Below are 20607 nucleotides of genomic sequence, written 5' to 3' on the forward strand. Positions count from 1 at the left end.
TTTGGATGTCTACATTAAAAGTCACATTAAATATTTTGGGTGACATCACACAGGGGGGTGTGGTCAGCATCAAACAGGACGCTGACCCCAAATATCAGGAGGTAAGCAAAACGGCATGTGCTTTTGTTGGAATTTAATATAAGGCTATTACATTTGTATAACTAATTTACTGTAGGTATGGAAGTTATATTAAAGCTATGGTCTACGTTTTGAAAGAGGATGAGAAAAATTTGAAAAAAGCACCTCTCACACACCCCCGCCCCTCCCCTCTGAGCTCGTATGGCCCGCCCCTCGGGACCTCCTCGCGACCTCCTCGCGACCATAGACTGTAAAAAGAATGGACGTAGCGTCCGTGACGTCACCCATTGGTTTTGGGGAGTCATTTTTGTGACTCAAATATGGCGGCCTGAACAGCGCCATGTTGGATTGGCCGGCCGAGAACCCGCCCACTGGCCTCGAAGCAGCTGTCCACGGAGCTGCTCGGACCTGTCACTCAACGTTTCCGCGCCCTGATTGGCCAGAATTTTAACCTAATAACAGTAAAACTGTAGAGTTAAAAAAAAATTCACCCCCCTCAGAGTGTGTGCGGGGGTAGAAACTAACGATTGAGACGAAAAAACGTTCTGACACCAGGCTTTTAACATGTTTACTGAGGATGTAAAGTCGGCGATTTTAACACGGGGGTCTATGGGGAATGCTCCCTTCTGACACCAGCCCCCAGAGGAATCCGAGGGGATTGCAGTTTTTTGAACGCGGAAGTGAGCTTCACTTCTCAGACCGACAACTGCCCCCTTGCTCGCGACACGCCCCCCCCCCCCTCCCCTCACAGAGCAGAGCGGAGCAAGCAACAAGCCTGCTGCCTGCAGAAACCAAACACGGCTTTGAATGCGGAGTAAAATGTCATATTCACAGTCACAACTTCCACAATAAAACCAAAGATTACCTGTTCAACATAAACTCAGCACCACCGCTGCAGCAGCCTGACCGGGCCTCTCTGCACCGCGGCGCCGCGGAGCTCCAGGCCCCGACTCTTCCTGCTCCTCTCCCCCAGACACAGGACCCTGTCCTGGGTCACCCAGCGCCAAGAGTCTCCCTGTAGCATGAGGCTGTGCTCGGCGCTAGCCCACTAATACCGCCTCGTTACCGGCAGCTGGTGCACAGCGGTGGCATCGGGGCTGGCACCGCCGCTGTGCACCAGCTGCCGGTAATGAGGCGGTGCCAGTACCGTCGTCGCCGTCCCCGGCAACGGGACCGCGGCGACCGCTGGTACGAGCAGCGCCGCCATTAGCAACCATTAGCACAGCCTCATGCTACAGGGAGACTCCTCGCGCTGGGTGACCGGCCACAGGGTGCTGTGTCTGGGGGAGAGGAGCAGGAAGACCGGGGCCTGGAGCTCCGCGGCACCGCAGTGCAGAGAGACCGGTCAGGCTGCGGCTGGAAGCGGCTGTGTGTCGGGGAGAGGAGGAAGACCAGGAGCTCAGCAGGGCCGCGGTGTGCAGGGTGCAGACAGAGCACCCCGGTCAGGCTGCAGCTGGAAGCAGCTGTGTGTCGGAGAGAGGATCAGGGAGACTCGACGCGGCACCGGTACTAGTAATACGGGCAGCAACACATTCTGTGCTTCTGTACTGTGCTTCTCTGAATCCTAGTGGGGCTTTTTTTCGGCAGACCGACCGGGGGTGGGGGGCAGCAGGGGCTGAATTGGTGGGTTCATGTGTCTGTGGCTGAGCAGCTCAGAGCGGCTACAACTACTTGTAGTTTCTAAGCGGAGGGGGTGGGGACGAGGCGGGTCGAGGAGGAGCAGGCGAGACGAGGGGATAGGATGGAGGGTACGAGCCAATGGGAGCCGGACGGGGCGCGCGGCGCCCATTGGTCAATTTCTATGCAGGCCCACGGCTGATAGACTGAATGGATTTTTTTGGTTATTTTTGCTATTTATATTGTGTATATCGGACCACAGGACCATAATCGCTGTATAAACGATGTTAATAATAATTACCAATGCTCCAAATCGTAGACCATAGCTTTAAGATGTGTGATGCATTGGTGTACTAAAATAAACAAACATTGGTTTGTGAGGATGTTTACATTTTCTTAATTTGGACATTTTCTTGCTGTCCCAAATTACCAATAGTGGTATGGTCATTTGGGACAGCATGTTCAGGTTATTTGGGACAGTGTTTCTGGGTTTATATTGAAATATTTCAATAGTGTAGTCATATCTTACATGCTTAAAAGTGAGAAATTCTTACACATATAGGGAAAACAAGCACCTTTGTACATTTCAGAATATCAAATCAGCGGTTAATGTGGAATATGTGAAGTGACGTTCAAAAATAGGTCAGATTGTTTTATCTCTTATTATGTCATGAATTATCTTTATTTTATATATTTATATTTAACAAAATATAAAAAATAAATGTATTTTTAAAAACATGCTTGCTTCTCCTGAGGTCAATAGTCTGCTCACAGTATGTTAAATCTGCTGTTTGTTGAAATAATTAGTATATTTGGTTGATTTGGTTACAAATCACGAGATTATAAACAATACACAACATAAAAATAATAGGCTATAGGCCTAATATACATAAATAAGCAATCTATTCATGTCTTTTTTAAATGTAATTGCACCTCCATGCAAAATCCCATTGCACAAGCCTGTGTCCCAAATTACCAAACCTACTGTCCCAATTTACCAAACAAGTTGCGAAAAAATAGTTTTGTGTCAAAACCTTTTAAAATAGAGTGCTGTGCTCTCACAAAAGAATTTTAGCACATAATTGTTTCACATAAAGAATGCAGACACCTAGAGGAATCCAGACATATCTCATTTGTTGGGTTATTTATTAATCTTGATGACAAAAAATGGCTCAGAAAATGAATTTACAAAAATTGTCCCAATATAGCCTACCTGAATTCACCCTACATGAGTTTTACATAAAGTGCGGAGTATTCAAGTACATGTCTAACTGTCATTCTTACTTTACTGATTTTGCATCTACCATTTTTTATTGTAATATTTTACAGTTCAGTTAATATCTCCAGTGTTTCCTCAGTGGGAGCCCTCTGCACGGGGGCTGCGATTGGCCCTGGCTACACATTCCTCCAGGTTTGTCCTACTGTGTGTATGTGTGTGCATGTGGGCAGGGGTGTGTGCATGGTAGTGTGCCTACGGCAATTCTGCATTTCTTTTAACAACATAAAGCTCTTTGTGCTGCAAAACTGTATGAAAAATGTTTTATAAATAAAGACTGATTTGATTTGAAATGGTCATTGGGTCAGCTGCTGTCCGCAGTGCATGCAATTTAAATGAACAAATTCACTTAGTAACCTAATAGGTATATGGTCAGGGGTACTCAAGAGTTTCCCCCTCTGTAGGGTAATGCAATAGCCTACTAGCACATTTTTACTAAATAAAGATGAATTTAAATCATATTTGTGGTTGTTCATTCACCGGAGCCTATAGTTTACTACTACTACTGATCTTTGCTGATATACCAGCAGGTGGCGCTTAAAAACCGCATGATGGTTTCTGGCCTCAACCACCACATGAATGAAATATAGGTATTCTCTTTGCCTGTGTTTGACTTATCTCTCATGGGACTTTTGTCTCACTCGTGATTTATGGCACACGTGAAGACTTAACTCATTAAAACTGTGTTGAATTAAAATTGGTATAAAAACACCCTAGTGAATTCAGGTAGCTAATATGGGACAGTTTTTGGTAGATGCTCCGGTAGAACTATTAACTCGCTCCAATGATGTTTCATTGAATCATTTTAGGTCTTATCAACATTTTATGTTTTAATTAAATGGGAATGCATTTTTTTTAACACCTTCAAACATTTAACATGACACCCTTTCGTTTGGGCACCATGTTCAGGTAATGTGGGACAGTTTGTTTGGTAAAGTGGGACAGTCTTAGATTTAAAAAACATTAAACAGCGTGAGAGAAAGTTGTACAGATCTCAATGGCACAGTTCTTAAGTAGGCACTCTCCCAGATGATAGCATTTACTTTTGGGCTACAGTTGGCATGCGACTGGCACATGAGTTTTTTCTGCGACACCAACAAGTTTCAGGCATTTCAGGTCCCGAGACACACACGACCGCGCGAGTGCACGCGCACACAAAGGCGGCGCAGGAAGAAAAGAGCGACTCCAAGCACCGTGAACCTGTTGAATGGTGTCAAACTGACGAGCAACAGCAGGTGAGCGACAGAGCGATTTTTTTTTTTTTTTTTTTTGAGTGATACGATCGACAACGGCAAAAATAAAAAAGTCTGGTGTGTGAACGCAACTTAAGCGATGCCAGCCGCCATTCAAAATCAACTAAGAAGTCTTAAATTGTGGATAATAGGGTATAATCCATGTTGTGGGTAGATGATGAGCTGACGGTAAATCGTTTTATTCAGGCTCCTGTTAATTTGTTAAACGACAGGATAAAGAACTGATCTCGGTAGCCTATGTTATTATAACGCAGGTGAAAACCATAGACTGTGGTGAAAACTCATGATGCTTTGTGTGTCGGTTCCTAAAACTGCGCAGCACAAATAGGCCTACTGTTTTCTTTGTTGTTGTCTTGTCTGTGCTGCGCTGTTCCGTAAATAAACGCCCTTTTCCGCCGTCTGTAGCCTACTAAGTGTCTAAGTGTCCTCAGTATCTGTGGAGTCTGTTTGCTCTGAACTTCTGTTGGTCATTTTTCAAAGTCAGAGCAACAGTAGTCCTACTGTAAAAACAGGTCAAATCTGTTGTTCACTTTAAACTTTAAGTTTCACTTAAGATCACAGTAAAGATTTTTGCTGACTTGTCAAAGTGAAATTGAAACTTTGAGAAACACAAAAGATGCTTTAACTTCAACTTACAGTAACATGTTGCAAAGACATGTGCCGACATAGTTCACTGTAGTCAGAGCTGTGGACAGACTTTGATCAGAGCAATGAGCTGTAAAAACAAAACAAACAAGCAAAAAACAGAATCAGCAGATCCTGTTTTAAAAAAATAAAACCTTCCTGACCCACAGGAACCAGGTGATCTACTGGTCACTGCTGATTTTACATGATCTACTTTCTGCTTCCAGATCTTCTCCTCTAGGTTTTAAAACTCACCTCATCCCAGATCTCAGTGACATGGTGTCTTCAGAGCAAGAAAACAACAAAGCTGCCATTTAAGATGACGTCTTGTAGAAATCATCTGACAGCTGCTACTTTGTTGGTAAAGTTGTTGTTTTGTTTTGTTGGTAAAGTTGTTTATGCAGATCATCACAGGAAGCCTGTGTTTACTGTGTTGTAGAGTAAATGTCACACTGCTGCTCCTCTGCATCATCTCTGTTTTTGTAAACCTTTTTCTCTTCTGACTCTGTGTCTCTCTGTCATTCATATTCAATCATTTCAATACCCTGAAAAACACTGTGAGCTCCTCAGTGCTCACATGGTAGAGTCAGTGTGTATCATTCAGGCTCCTAACCACAGCAGGCCTGGTTTTAATGTGACCTGTTGCTCTTTGCAGAAAGTCACACACCTTCTCTCACTGTGACAATAATAAAGGCAAAAGTGAGAAATGACATCAGCTGAACTATGTGAACTTCTGTGCTTGTGACTGGAAGTGGTTCAAAAAAATGTTTTCACAACTCTGTGTGTGGGTTATTCCCTTTGAGAATCAGGGTGCAGCTACATTACAGCTTCATATTCTCTCTCTACACTGAGATGAGTCGGGTTTTAATTCACCACCAGCACCTGTTAATTATAAATCAAGTTTAATGGTTAAATGAAGATAAGAGGAACTCCCACACAGCAGCAATATAATGGTAGACTTTGATAGACAATAATAATATGGAATGATTAAAATCAGTGCAGTGAGCAACACATTTTCCTCTTGTTGTCTCATAACATCAGTAAGTGTCAGTGCAGAGGTTTCTGGGGAACAGTCCCAACAGTAGGCTACATGCTACATTTTTGTCAAAGTGCTTCACGCAAATGAATACTGGATCTCTTATTAATACTGGGTTTTAAAAGGTAAAAAAAAAAAAAAAAAAGTATCCCTGTGATATATCTTTATTTTTGTAGTGGGTAACAAACATTTAACAAACGATAAATGGACATGAATTAACTCTCAGGAAGTTTTACATTTTTTGACAATGACTATTTCTCTTGTAGTAATATGTTGATGTTAGAGAATACTAACAGCTCTTACCACACGTGTGCAGCAACTTTAACATTTCTTGTTTGAAATGACTGAATCCATATGATTATCTTTAGTTACAACTTTCTTAGGTTTTATAGTAGACAGAGGTCAACTGGGTCTTGTCTATAGCAGGTTAAAGTGCTTTTTCTTTGCATGTTTGCAAGTCCTGTGTCAAAATTTACTGACACAAAATATTTTGTTGTTCTTCACAGATACTTATGATGAGAGTCTCCAGAGGAAATACACTCACATGTCGTCCAACAGAGTACCAGATAGGAAATGAATGTTGTCCCATGTGTCCAGCTGGTAAGATCCAACTTAATGACATAATTTTACTGCCATGTCAGTAAAAGTGCTGTGAAAAGTCAGATTTTTTGGCAGCATGAAGAATGACATTTTTCCTTTTTACAATTTTTACCTTCAATTTAACAGTTTTTCACACAAACACAGTAGTAATGTATTATACTGTATGAAAATTCATTGTTGGTTTTCTTCTCCACAGGAGAAAGAGTTAAAACAGATTGCACAGAGTCCATAATAACTTCCTGTCTGCCCTGTATTGACGGAACATTTGTGAGTCAACCAACTGGACTTAAACAATGTTTTCCTTGCACAAGCTGCAATCCAGGTAAATTTCTGTTAATACTTTTTCATTGTTTGTAAAAAAAAAAAAACGTGTGTCTAAACTAAGCAGAAGTAAGCGATATTTTTGTGTTAATATAAGTCTTAAATAGTTATATCTTCCGACAGCAATCACTTACATAGAGTGTTTGGACCGAAACACGGGTCTGTCAGTCACTCTGCTCTGCTCTGAGTCGAGGAGAAAACTTTTCTCGTATCCTACAAGTTTTATCCAATGAGGAGAGAGAACGGCATGCAGGGCTGTGTGTGCAGCCAAGGGATGCGCCTGAATGTGGTGACGTAGGGACGAGGGCGGTTATGGTGCGTTCAAGGCAACTCGTAACTCGTGTTTTTCCGACCTGTGAAGTCGTACCAGTTTGATCTGGTACGAGTTCACGGGTCGGAAGTTACGAGTGGCCGTTATAGTGACTTTCACAGGTAAAACAGGTCGGAAAAACACGAGTGGGTTGCTTGGAACGCTACAAAGTCGTAAGTCGTGACTTGAAGCTGTAATTTACGGTTTCAAAAGCCTGCCTGGAACGCAGCATTAGCCAAAACGACCGGATCGCTTACTTCTGCTTTAATTAAAATCATTAAGTTAGAATATCACTACAGATCCCCCGGTGTGAGATACGAGACAACTGGTAAAGATTGATTTGACAGAGTCTCTGTAAAGACGCAAAAACTTTCATTCATTCAGAGTTAAATGGATGTTAGTAATTTTAATGATAAGGATTCGATTCATGGAGAAATAATCTTGTGAAAAAAGTGTGTACTGCAAGACCAGTCAAAACATAGAGACATTTACATGGTGATGGCTGTATAATGAAAACACATGTTTTTTTTTCGGGGTTTAACCACATGTAACCTCTGTGTGTTGACAGGTTCTGGTCTGAGAACAAAGAGTTTATGTACAACAACATCAGATACAGTGTGTGAACCACTGGAAGGACACTTCTGTATAGACCATAAAGGTAACAGCTGTCTGGTAGCAAGGAAACACAAAACATGTCTTCCAGGACAATTCATCAGTGAAAAAGGTTGGTTCCCTTCTTCTGACTTTAAGATTGACTGTAGGTTATAAGGTCCAATATTTATAGTTATAAGAAGTAAAAACCATCTCAAATAGTTTTACAATCTTCCCTCTCAGGCTTCTTCCTGAAGATCCACTAACAACAATTTGATGAGCCAAGTTTGTGATTCAGTTTTATGATTGGCTCACTGTTTTTCTAGTTACTCATGGCCAAACTAATGGCAGGTAACAGGATATAGTCTGCTCCTGTAGCTTGGTAAAACTCACCTATAATACACATGATCAGTCAGTGCTGAAATGAGCAGAGCTGATGCTGGCTGGATTTTGTGTAGAGCTATATGCTATACACTGAAGCTTTGGATCTGGTCAGGTGTAAACTACTGCAAGATTCAGTCTGCACATAAAACCAAAAAACACACATAAAACAATAACAGCTGATTTTCAGTCCACATGGAACTCATAAAACATTAAACATGAGAAGTCCTCAAAACTGCTGAAAAGTGTCAATATATTAAACTCTTTCATGGGCAGAACAAAGCACCAGTACGAGTTCTTTATTGAGATGAAAAAATATAGAAGATTTTAGATTAACACTCAGACATCGGATCTTCCAGGGTTCTACTGCTCTTTTCATTTCATTTAACCTTCATTAAAGTCCTGAAGAATCACTGGTCTCAAGGACGTTACTGGGGGCAAAGCTGAAGGCAGTGAATGTCTCGTTGTGACATCACAAAGCTAATAAAGTCCTCACTTCTCATTTTAAGACTCAGTTTCCAAATACACGCTGTGTGCACTTCTCTGTGAACCGAGCACTTTAAAGCTTTAAAGTATTACTATAGAACCAAGAGCTGCTTTAAAATAAAAAAAAGACATGTAAGTTGCAGTTGATACAATATGTAACTGTCAGCTTTTAGATGATCAACTGACTGCATGGAGGAGAAATACTAAAGCCGGTTCGTGATGTGTGGTGCATGTAAAATACCAAAAATGTAATTATAATGGAATAGAGAACATACCATACTGTGCCATATTTGATATTTACATTGGCTCTCTGCTGAGAAATGGTGTGAAAATTGAACGAGTTTCTGTTTTCAACATGTCCCCAGTAAACTTTTGTTAAGCATATCATTAAGTGATAGGAAAATAAACTGTGAAACTGTCCATGTGTCTAATCTGTGGTCACACACTCAAATGTTTCATTTTGCTGTACCCGTCTTGTCTTTCCATGTTTGAGGAGTTTGAGGTCACTGAAAACATTTGATTGTTCTGTCCTGACAGTAGTGAAAATGAAACAAGGTACATTTCAGTTATTGATATTGCTGCTATCTGCCTGCTGGTGGACGGACCAATGAGCAGACAGAACACACTGCTGTAATAGAAACTGACTAACGTGTGTAAGCATGTGAGAGCAGCACGTAGCAGTCTTTCATATTCTTCAATTCAAGAAAACAAGCAGGAAGACGCTCACGGATGGGGGGAAAAAAGCAGAAAATCCAAACGCAGGAAACAGAGTAAAACACGGCTCAGGACAGATTCAGGAAGAGGACAGTGATGGACTGGCAGAGACTTCTATACACAAGAAAGGCAGGGAGGGTTAGGCTCAGGTGGAACATTTTAGGATGGAGCAGAAACAGAGAATGACAGGAAGTAAACCACAAATAGAAACAGTGAACCCACATTAACAGCTATGTTGCCCAAAGGACAAAAGTTTAAAGTTACGGTTTAAAAACAGGAAAAATGGCATAATTCACTCATGCTTAAACATGTAGATAATATCAGTGTTGTGTACAGTAAACACTAGTTGGTTTGTTTATTAAGTTGATGAAACTTTGTCCTTTACACTGAATCTAAAATTCATCTTGTTCTGCTCTTATGAGAAAAGAGCTGCAGCAGAACATCTCATCAAATATTGAAGAATGAACGGGCACTTTGGAAACTGAAACAGAAATGTTCAATTTTAAATTATGAAATGTGATTCTGTCATGATACATATTAACTAGTTTCAACACGTGTGTTATTTGTGTTTGTACAGGAACAGCCTCCACAGACACTGTGTGCTCTAACTGCAGAGAGGGAACATTTTCTGATGGGACATTTACATCTTGTCAACCACACACACAGTGAGTAACACTTCACATCACACTAAGACACAAGGTTTCTAACAGCTGCAGTGAATTAGTAGTATCTGTATATTTTCCTGTAAAATGTCTCTGTCATTCCAGATGTGGATCAGGAAGTCAGCTGGTAAAAGCAGGAACTACCGAGAGTGATGCTGAATGTGGAGAAGAGGAGAAGAGTTCAGATGGGACAGGGATTGTGATCGGCAGTGTAGCTGGGCTGCTTTTTTTATTGATCGTCATTGCTCTACTGGTTTACTGTCTCAGGAAGAAACTATATCCATTCGGTAAGATCTGTGTGCAGCGAAATAAAGTGTTATGGTTTAATAGATTAGTCTGCTAAGTCATGATATTAAGATGTCTTTCATTGGTTTTGTTTTTAGGCAAAAACAGAAATCCTCCAGAGGTATGTTTGTTACTGTCTTTTACAAGCTGAATGGCCTATATGGTCAGTAGCTGATAATACTTGGTTTATCTCTAATTCAATTATTTCATCTGTTTATTATTATTTCACCAAAAAGGTAAACAGACCCGATGGACCAGAAACAGAGACGTTGTCACAACCAACAACAGAATCAGGTACGTCGGCCTGATAATCTTCCTTGTGCTCTCTGTCACTGACTGAGCTGACGTCACTGTGTGAATCTGAACAACTGAACCAGACGTTTCTGCTTTAACTGAACATGTTTCTCTCCACAGTATAAAAGACGACATGGAGACAAATTCAATCGCAGTGTCTGTTCACTGCAGAGTAAATGTGCTCAGTGACTTCAGCTTGGGTGATGAATGAATCGACCTCTGAGTCCTCAGCCTCTGCTTCCTCGACGGAAGGCGTGTCAGTGGGATTGAGGAGATCCCTGAAGTATTCCTTCCACCGCCCAACGATATCCCCAGTCGAGGTCAACAGCTCCCGACTTTTAAACCGAAGTCCCAATTTTTCCCCATTATGCAACAACCCCAGTCTGGTGGAGTTCACTAAAAAAAGTTGACTATGATATTAAAAAACTGTTTGACAAACCCACCCCACACATGAACACAACCTGACACTCCCTGAACGTACAGCTTTAAATGATCTTCAGAACAATAAAGACATTATTATAGAACGAGCTGACAAGGGTGGAGCTGTGGTGGTGTGGTGTTATGATAAATATGTCCTTGAAGCCAGCTACAGAACATCCAGTACTACACTGAACTGAGTTTGAATCCCCTTCTACAAATGAAGGAGGAACTCACAGCTCTTCTGAATAGAGCTAAAGACTGTGGTTGGATCAATGCTCATGAACAAGGCTTCTTATTATGTGAACACCCAAGAATTGCTACCTCTTACATATTACCAAAAGTACACAAATAACCTAAAGATAATCCGCCTGGTAGGCCAATTATATCTGCAAATGGTACTTTGACTGAACCGGCCTCACAGTTTATTGATTATTATTTAAAACCTTATGTTGATAAGTTACCTTCATATGTACGGGACACCACAGATGTTTAAACTGAACCAGGTTGATAATGCTATTTGGGACTTTATGGTCACTTTAGATGTTGGAGCACTTTATACCAACATTGATCACTCTGATGGATTGAGAGCTGTCAATCACCATTTATCTGACAGAGAGGGTTTAATGCCCCCTACTGGCTTTATAGTAGAGTTGACTGAATGGCTGCAATTGGCCGTGGCTATACACTGGCAGCACATTCCTCCATGTTCAGCCATAGGTTTGTCCTACTGTGTGTATGTGTGTGTGCATGTGGGCAGGGGTATGTGCATGGTAGTGTGCATGCGGCAGTACGGCGTTGCTTTTAACAACATAAAGCTCTTTGTGCTGCAAACCTGTATGAAAAATGTTTTTAAAATAAAGACTGATTTGATTTGAAATGGTCATTGGGTCAGCTGCTGTCTCCAGTGCGTGCAACCAGAAAGACTTGAGACGTGTTCCTGCTGCTCACAACAGAGGGACAGAGGCCAACATGAGGAATTACAGGAAAAAAATGTAACTCAACAACTTGGGATATGATTTGATGGGTTGCCATGGCAGCAGGGGACAGGAGGAATTTAAGCTGACAGGATATGAGGGAAAGCAGCTGAATCTCCTGGGGGCAGATGATATCCTGTGAAGTGCTTTGGCGGCCCGTAGACATATGTTATTGTCCTTTAATGCTTCCCCCTGATCACTGATGATGAAAATGTTGCCTGTGAACACGGTGGAGCACAGCCAGCTGAGCTACACTTCCACAGTCTACACAGGGATGTGGAAGTTGTCCCAGGATGGGCCACACTACAGTAATTATCTGTCTCCAGCAGAGTGCGCTTCATACCTGATCTTAAAGGGATAGTTCAACATTTTGGCAAATTGGCCCATTGCCATAATTGCTATAGTCATAGCAGTAGGTTCGTTACCTTTAATTGTAGGTGTAAGCTATTTTTAGTACAGCGGAGCGCAGCAGCTGGCTGCTCAGAGCTACGCTATGGAGGCTAACGGAATTTCTTGGTTTCCCTCATTAAACTCATCAAATACAAAATCCCAAAACTCCACAGCGCTTTTGTAGACAAGTTGTGACCTGCACAACCACCACGCTATGAGATAATGACGGAACGATACGAAACGGAGCCGTTTTCGAGGTAAATTCATACAAAACCGCTGATGCGCGTTGCGTTCAGGGACAGTTTTTCAGCAAGCAGTCTCCGTATTTACCCTGTATTTACCTCGAAAACGGCTCCGTTTCGTATCGTTCCGTCATTATCTCATAGCATGGTGGTTGTGCAGGTCACAACTTGTCTACAAAAGCGCTGTGGAGTTTTGGGATGTTGAATTTGATGAGTTTAATGAGGGAAACCAAGAAATTCCGTTAGCCTCCATAGCGTAGCTCTGAGCAGCCAGCTGCTGCGCTCCGCCGTACTGAAAATAGCTTACACCTACAATTAAAGGTAATGAACCTACTGCTATGACTATAGCGATTATGGCAATGGGCCAATTTGCCAAAATGTTGAACTATCCCTTTAACAGGAAGAAGCCAATTAGTAGAGGAACAAACCCCCCAAAAAGGCTTTAGTTTTTGAGATAGCCTACCCCTACCCGAGGTAGAACAAAACACAACCATGTTTTTTCATATCTTTAATATGTCTAGTTTAATATTTTACTGCCTTAACACATGTACCTCTCGAAATAATGATCAGAAAGTCACCATTTAGAATGGATGTTCACAGACAGTTATTGAATACAATAAAGCAAAGATTTGATCAATACCTTTGCCCATCTTTGAGATTTATACACTTAAACACACATGAATCATAGGCTGAAATTGAATCGGAAATTAAAAATCCAGACGGTATGTATATATTTGTCTGTCATTATTAAAGTTATACCAATCATCAAAAAATTTAATTGTACCAAAGACTGTTATCTTATCAAAAATATAGGTTATTTGACTATACACTTCACCAGCCCCTAGCAGGTAAATAGTCCAGCCAGCACTTCAAACAGACAAATAGGCTATAATGGGGCCACATTTGTGTAAATGTATGAAGAGAAGGACACAAACAATAGATTAAGCTAAAAAAAAATCAAGTTATAACAACGCAAAATGTATTGGATATACACTCTCAACATTATGGCACCCAGAGGCCTCAATGAAGAGTGTGACATTAGACCCTTTTTCTAAACTGGTCCTTATCTGCCTGCCTGTGTATTTTTGTATTTGCTGTATGTCTATAGCTACTAAAACATATTCTGAACCGTCTTTGATAAGAGCCTTTATTATTTAAACTAGTCAACAGCACTGGCCAAGGCAGCAAGTGATCATACTCTGATTGGCTGAGGCAGTAGCCTAGGTGATCATACTATGATTGGCTGAGGCACCAGCAAACGCCACTCTGATTGGCTGAGCTGAGGAAATATAGTTTGGAACTATTGGAAGCTACATGAACATGAACCATGTGACCAGTTCATTGTTAGGTTGAGAGTCTTCTCGGTTTTTTTGAACAACAAAAGCTTTTTTTTTTTTTTTTTTCAATAAATCTTTATTTACAGAAATATAATCAATGCAAAGGCAGTTATTGTACTTTCAAACAAACAATTGAACAACAGAGGAAATAGCTCACATTTCTTCAGATTTAAGGCAAGTCCAGAAGCTGCAGATAATACATCTATTGGATAGCAATGGGAACTTGTGAAGCATTTTTTAAGAATAATGTGGTATCGTCTGCCAGTTGACTGATTATAATTTCTCTATCTGCAATAAAGATACCTTTTATCAAGCTATTTTTAATATGAGTAGAAAGCAGTTGAGTGCATAGGATAAAGGGGAGGCGGGACAGACCTGTCGAATGCCCCGCTGTAAATCAAATCTCGGGGAAGTCCCACTTTTTAGTCTGATGGAGCTGTTACCTTAAAGTACAAAGTTTTAACAGCTTTATAAAAAAAAAAAATCACCAAATCCGAATTGTTAAATTTTTCATTCATATAATCAATGCAAAGGCAGTTATTATTAATGTACCTTCAAACAAACAACTGAACAACAGCCAGGGGGTAGGCTATTAAATAAATACAGAGAATAAAGAGCACAAATCATACGTTTTCATAGCTTTCTTATTATTCGAGTCACAGATACTCTGCATGTTCCGTTTCCCTTTGGAATGCCGCAAAACAGGGTTTAGAGTGACTAAATTTAGCTTTGTGTATGTGATATTTCCCTAATATTATTATCAAGTTTATGACATACAGTTCTTTCTGTTTCTTACTTTTGACATCGTGGACACCAAAAAGTAGCCTACCTTGTTCCAGTCTAAAGAAAAATCTGAGTCAATCTTCAATGTGATGTAAAGGGCCTTTCACACCGAACGCGGCAGGCGGCGGAAGGCGGCAGCAAACCCATTCATTGTGTATGTGCTACCGCGGCGCACCGGCGAACGGCTCTGCGCCGAGCTGAGCGGCACGCGAGGTGGGCGCATGCCGCGGCGGCGCGCTGCGCCCGAATTAAAAAATGTTTAATCTGGGCGCAGCGCGCTGTGACGACATCTCGGCGCGTCCAATAGGAGAGGATGTAGTGGAGTCTGAAACAAAATCAGCCGCTTGCAGAGTGAAAACAAACGGCCAGACGTTCAGTTAAAGTGACGGGATGCATGAAGTGAGTTGTCATCCTCCTGAGGATCAGACCAACTCTCTCTAACAGGCTGTTAAACTGCTCCCTGCTCAGCCTGACGCTAAAGTTCACCTGGAAGCAGTCGTTTTGTAGCTCCTGGCGAACATATCTTTGCATATACCCCCCCAAATCCTGTTTTGTTTGTTCGGTCGCTGAGCAACCTGCGCTATATGTGTGAGCGCTGCCGCCCTGCTCTGCGCCTGTCTGCGCTGTACCTCGCGGTGGGCGCAGCGCATACCGCGCTCGGTGTGAAAGGCCCTTAACGCATTACTTCTTTCCAGTAGGTGACATAGAGTTACCGTTCCAAAACAGGTGCGTCACAGTTTCAGGCTCAGACTCACACAGAGAACAATTCACACAAAAATCTTTCTTAAATTTTATATGTCGGGGACAAACCTGGACTTCGAGAGAAATCCGTGCCCTCATAGATATATGGTCTGACGATTTTATAATTACACAATTGTCCCAAACTCACAAAAACAGCAATATTTATGCTGTTTTCAGCTCCAAGCTAAAAGATAACGGCTTTCTTCGGTCCACTGACCAATGCCGTGTTAAGGTGAAAAAATTGAGATCGGACTACATTAAAGTCCGAGATGCTCTCAAAAAAACTGGTAGCGACGGTACTGAGAGAGATAAGTTCCCGTGGTTCGACGACCTTAACAAGATCCTTGGAGGGACACCAGTTGTTGATCCAGTGGATGTCGTAGAGTCCCAGAGTCCCCCCGCTAGCGCGACTGACCAGCAGTCTCCATCACCCGCTGCTTCCTCAGACCTGTCTTCCGCAGAAACTAGTCTTGAAGGTGAGTGTATTCAACGGTTTGCCATAGGCATGTGCTACATGTGTGTAAACATTCATGTCTGACACACGTAGAGGTAACGTTAATGTTAGCTGATGTGAGATAGGGTTAGCTTATTTTGCTAGTTATAGCTCACACACTAGCCTCCCGATTAAACAATGTAGCCTATAACGTTGTATATCGACCCCTTTTCACACTCAAATCCGTAATCCCAACTGTCCTTCACCATCTTTCTGGGTTATCACAGCAATGGAAAATCTGGATAAATCATGTAGCCTAATTTAATAAGCAATTTTCCAGGCCCAGAAAAGTTACAAATTTAATCAATTAACAAAAGTTTAGGAAAATTCATGGATTTTTATTTTTTGTCTGCAATTACTTAGGTTATTTTACAGTAATCATGGGTGTTAGAGCTCCAACTCTCCTAAAACTTCCTCCAGGACTGGTAAAATCCTTCTCCGGGTCATGGAAATCATATTATGGATCCTTGAAAATGGAGAAGTCTGTGAAATTGTGTGGGAATCCTGTCCCTCTTGCCCCTCCTTTCTACGTCTCTCCTGTTCTGCTGTAAAGTGTCTGGTTTTACTATGCATCACTTTGTGTGCATTGAATAACTGAGACATTGTTTTATTTCATTAAACGGGCAGATTCAACTTGTACAGCTGAGGGTGCAGTGAGCGGAACTAGTGAAGAGCCCACCAGAAGAGAGAGATTGCCTATTCCCGGATCCCAGGCTCGCAAAAGAAAATCAAAATCAAGCCGAGCTGATGACAATCTCAATGAGTACATGGCTGCAAATAAGAAGATGATGGACGAAATGCTTGCAGCTGAGCAGAGGCACCTGGCTCAGGAGGCTGTTAATTTTGAGAGGATGCGTCAGGTATTGCATTGGCAAAACTAAATCACCCAACCTACAGTAAGGCTTATCTTTTATCTTATTATATATAACTGTATCTTATCTTATAGGCACAAAAAGAGGATGAGGAGAGACGATATCAAGCTCTGCTGGCACAGCAACAGGTCACCAACCAGATGTTTGCACAACTTATGAGTAACCTTGCAAGTGTGTTGCATCCTGGTGTAGCACCACCCTGGAACACAACACCCCCAGCAACCCCTAGTGCCTGGTCCATGCCACATCTGCATCAACCACCATATCCTGCTGCCCAACTACCGATGAATCCTCCACCACGTCCCACCACTGTATGTATCTATTTTCTTTTAGCAGTAGTCTTTAATTGTATTTGTTCTTCTGTATACAACATTGTCTAATGTCTACTGTCTGTGATGATTGTATGTATGGGTGTGTGTACTGAAGTGTTGATGCAGCTGTATTGCATTATGTGCCCAAGAAGAATTTTCATTATGGGACAATAACCTTATCTTAATCTTATTTTCCTGTCCAGCTGCCAATAAACCCTCCACTACGCCCTACTACTCAGCTGCAGATGAATCCTCCCCACCAGCAACAAACACAAAATGAATTTCCCAGCACTTCCTCACTTCTTCAGGAACTTAATAGTCAGACAGACTACTGCAACTTGTAGGGTTTTTTATGTGAAATATTTGTTAGTACAGCTTGTCCATTGAAGCTGAAAGGGAGATACCCTTTCAGCTTTAATAGACAAGCTGTACTAACAAATTTCCCTCAGCCTCCACCCGCAGATGTTCTGTTTCGGTGTCTTTGTCCAGCTTCATGCCCATTGCTCTTTCTTCATCAAGCCAACCTTTGCGCACAGGTTTGTCAGCTCATTCTCATACTGAGCCATCAATGCCAAATACACGCATTTATTAGTGTTGTTCAAATTGCTGTCTATTTTTTGTAAGACAGAAATGTTTACTGTTTAATATGTTCAATTTTTTCTGTTCTTGGGCTAAATGTGAGGAGAATATTGTATGCATAGTTTGTGTTCAACAGAGTTACCTCATTTTGAACAAATATTGTATTTTGTAAATTTTGCACTGCTTCTTAGCCCCACGTTATTGCACTTTCAAGAGATGACTAAATATTATTGAAAAGGTTTATATGCACATGTTCAGATGTGCCAAGCAACACTAATGAATGCACAAATTGTTCAAATTGCTGTCACTAGAGACAGAAATGTTTACATTTACGCTCTATTTTTCTTTTGTTGGGGCGAATATTCTATGCAGATTTTGTGTTCACCAGAGGGCTACCTCCAGAGGGCTACCTCATTTGAACACATATTGTATTTTGTTTTTACCAAATGCAATTTATTTTGTACTGCCTCTTGTCCCCACATTATTGCACTTTCAAGAAATTACTACAGTATAAACATTGTTGTAAAAGTTTATTCACATATGTTCAGATGTGGCAAGCAATGTGAGATGTCACAGTTTGTTAAAATATACAGTGCTACTGTGAATACACATCCCTCATCTGCCACAAGGCTTATTTTTCAAATATATCTTTTTGTCAGTTTTTTACAATTAAAATAAATAAATAAACGTATTATGCTCCTTGACCTTTTGACCTCATGATGTCAAACCAACTGTATAAGACAGATATGAACATCCCTCATCTGCCACAAGGCTTATTTTTCAAATATATCTTTTTGTCAGTTTTTTACAATTAAAATAAATAAATAAACGTATTATGCTCCTTGACCTTTTGACCTCAAGATGTCAAACCAAGGGGGCAGTTGTCGGTCTGAGAAGTGAAGCTCACTTCCGCGTTCAAAAAACTGCAATCCCCTCGGATTCCTCTGGGGGCTGGTGTCAGAAGGGAGCATTCCCCATAGACCCCCATGTTAAAATCGCCGACTTTACATCCTCAGTAAACATGTTAAAAGCCTGGTGTCAGAACGTTTTTTTGTCTCAATCGATAGTTTCTACCCCCGCACACACTCTGAGGGGGGTGAATTTTTTTTTAACTCTACCGTTTTACTGTTATTAGGTTAAAATTCTGGCCAATTAGGGCGCGGAAACGTTGAGTGACAGGTCCGAGCAGCTCCGTGGACAGCTGCTTCGAGGCCAGTGGGCGGGTTCTCGGCCGGCCAATCCAACATGGCGCTGTTCAGGCCGCCATATTTGAGTCACAAAAACGACTCCCCAAAACCAATGGGTGACGTCACGGACGCTACGTCCATTCTTTTTACAGTCTATGTGTCAAACCAACTGTATAAGACAGATATGAACATCCCTCATCTGCCACAAGGCTTATTTTTCAAATATATTAGTAGAGGGTTAGGGTAAATATATATAGTTTTAATTGTAAAAAATAGCCGAAGAAATATATTTGAAAAATAAGCCTTGTGGCAGATGAGGGATGTTCATATCTGTCTTATACAGTTGGTTTGACATCATGAGGTCAAAAGGTCAAGGAGCATAATATGTTTATTTATTTATTTTAATTGTAAAAAATAGCCGAAGAAATATATTTGAAAAATAAGCCTTGTGGCAGATGAGGGATGTTCATATCTGTCTTATACAGTTGGTTTGACATCATGAGGTCAAAAGGTCAAGGAGCATAATACGTTTATTTATTTATTTTAATTGTAAAAAATAGCCGAAGAAATATATTTGAAAAATAAGCCTTGTGGCAGATGAGGGATGTTCATATCTGTCTTATACAGTTGGTTTGACATCATGAGGTCAAAAGGTCAAGGAGTATAATACGTTTATTTATTTATTTTAATTGTAAAAAATTGACAAAAAGATATATTTGAAAAATAAGCCTTGTGGCAGATGAGGAATATTAATCTATATGTTGCACAGTTGGTTTGACATCGTTCACCCAAACGGTTGAAGCACATAATAGGTTTATATTTTGAATGTCAAATGAATGTTGAATGTTAAACTAACTTAAAGCAGAAGTAAGTGATATATTTGTGTTAAAGCAGATATCAGTGGAATGTTTTTGTTAATATAAGTCCTAAATAGTCCTATTTTCCGTCAGCAATCACTTACATGAAGTATTTCAGCCTAAACACGAGTCTCTCCGTCACTCTGCTCTGCTGTAACCCGAGGAGAAAATTTTCCTTGTGGGATACAAGTGTTATCCAATGAGGGGAGAGAACGGCATGAAGGGCTGTGTGTGCAGCCAAGGGATGCGCGTGAATGTGGTGACGTAGCACGAGGACCAATTGATGCCTGACAAGGGCGGGGGCTGCTAACTCATGGTGCGTTCAAGGAAACTCGTACTTTGTGTTTTTCCTTCCTGTGAAGTCATACCAGTTCGATCTGGTACGAGTTCGCGGGTCGGAAGTTACGAGTGGCCGTTATAGGGAACTTTCACAGACAACAGGACGGTAAAAACACGAGCTACGGGTTACCTGGAACGCTACCAAGTCGTAGTTGTGACTTGAAGCTGTAACTTACGGTTTCAAAAGCCTGCCTTGAACACAGCATTAGCCGAAACGGCCGTGCCGATGATATCTGCTTTAATATAAGTCTTAAATAGTTATATCTTCCGACAGCAATCACTTACATAGAGTGTTTGGACCGAAACGCGGGTCTGTCAGTCACTCTGCTCTGCTCTGAGCCGAGGAGAAAACATTTATCGTATCCTACAGTTTTTATCCAATGAGGAGAGAGAACGGCATGCAGGGCTGTGTGTGCAGCCAAGGAACGCCGTGAATGTGACGACGTAGGGACGAGGACTGTTATGGTGCGTTCAAGGAAACTCGTATTTTTCCGACCGTGAAGTTGTACCAGTTCGATCTGGTACGAGTTCACCGGTCGGAAGTTACTAGTGGC

The 20607-nt window shown here is 41.4% G+C and overlaps 1 protein-coding gene across 4 annotated transcripts in view; it reads left to right on the forward strand.

Moving 5' to 3' along the window:
- The window catches only part of LOC146960626 (tumor necrosis factor receptor superfamily member 14-like), a 51855-nt gene extending 41348 nt beyond the window's left edge, over positions 1–10507 (forward strand). Inside the window, exons 1-8 of one of the 4 annotated variants that reach the window (XM_085772214.1) lie at positions 4109–4206; positions 5076–5209; positions 6391–6484; positions 6681–6806; positions 7684–7839; positions 9865–9952; positions 10055–10236; positions 10333–10438. In XM_085772214.1, the coding sequence (XP_085628340.1) occupies positions 5168–5209; positions 6391–6484; positions 6681–6806; positions 7684–7839; positions 9865–9952; positions 10055–10236; positions 10333–10385 (741 nt within the window). In that variant the 5' untranslated portion in view covers positions 4109–4206; positions 5076–5167 and the 3' untranslated portion in view covers positions 10386–10438. Of the gene's footprint in view, positions 1–4108; positions 4207–5075; positions 5210–6390; positions 6485–6680; positions 6807–7683; positions 7840–9864; positions 9953–10054; positions 10237–10332 lie in introns of those variants that run through there. The other 3 variants (XM_085772211.1, XM_085772215.1, XM_085772213.1) reach the window with 3 other exon arrangements.
- The last annotated feature ends 10100 nt before the right edge of the window (positions 10508–20607 follow it).

Source organism: Trachurus japonicus, unplaced genomic scaffold (assembly GCF_045865225.1).
Source record: "Trachurus japonicus isolate A0001 unplaced genomic scaffold, Traja_1.0 AP030164.1".
Lineage (NCBI taxonomy): Eukaryota > Metazoa > Chordata > Actinopteri > Carangiformes > Carangidae > Trachurus > Trachurus japonicus.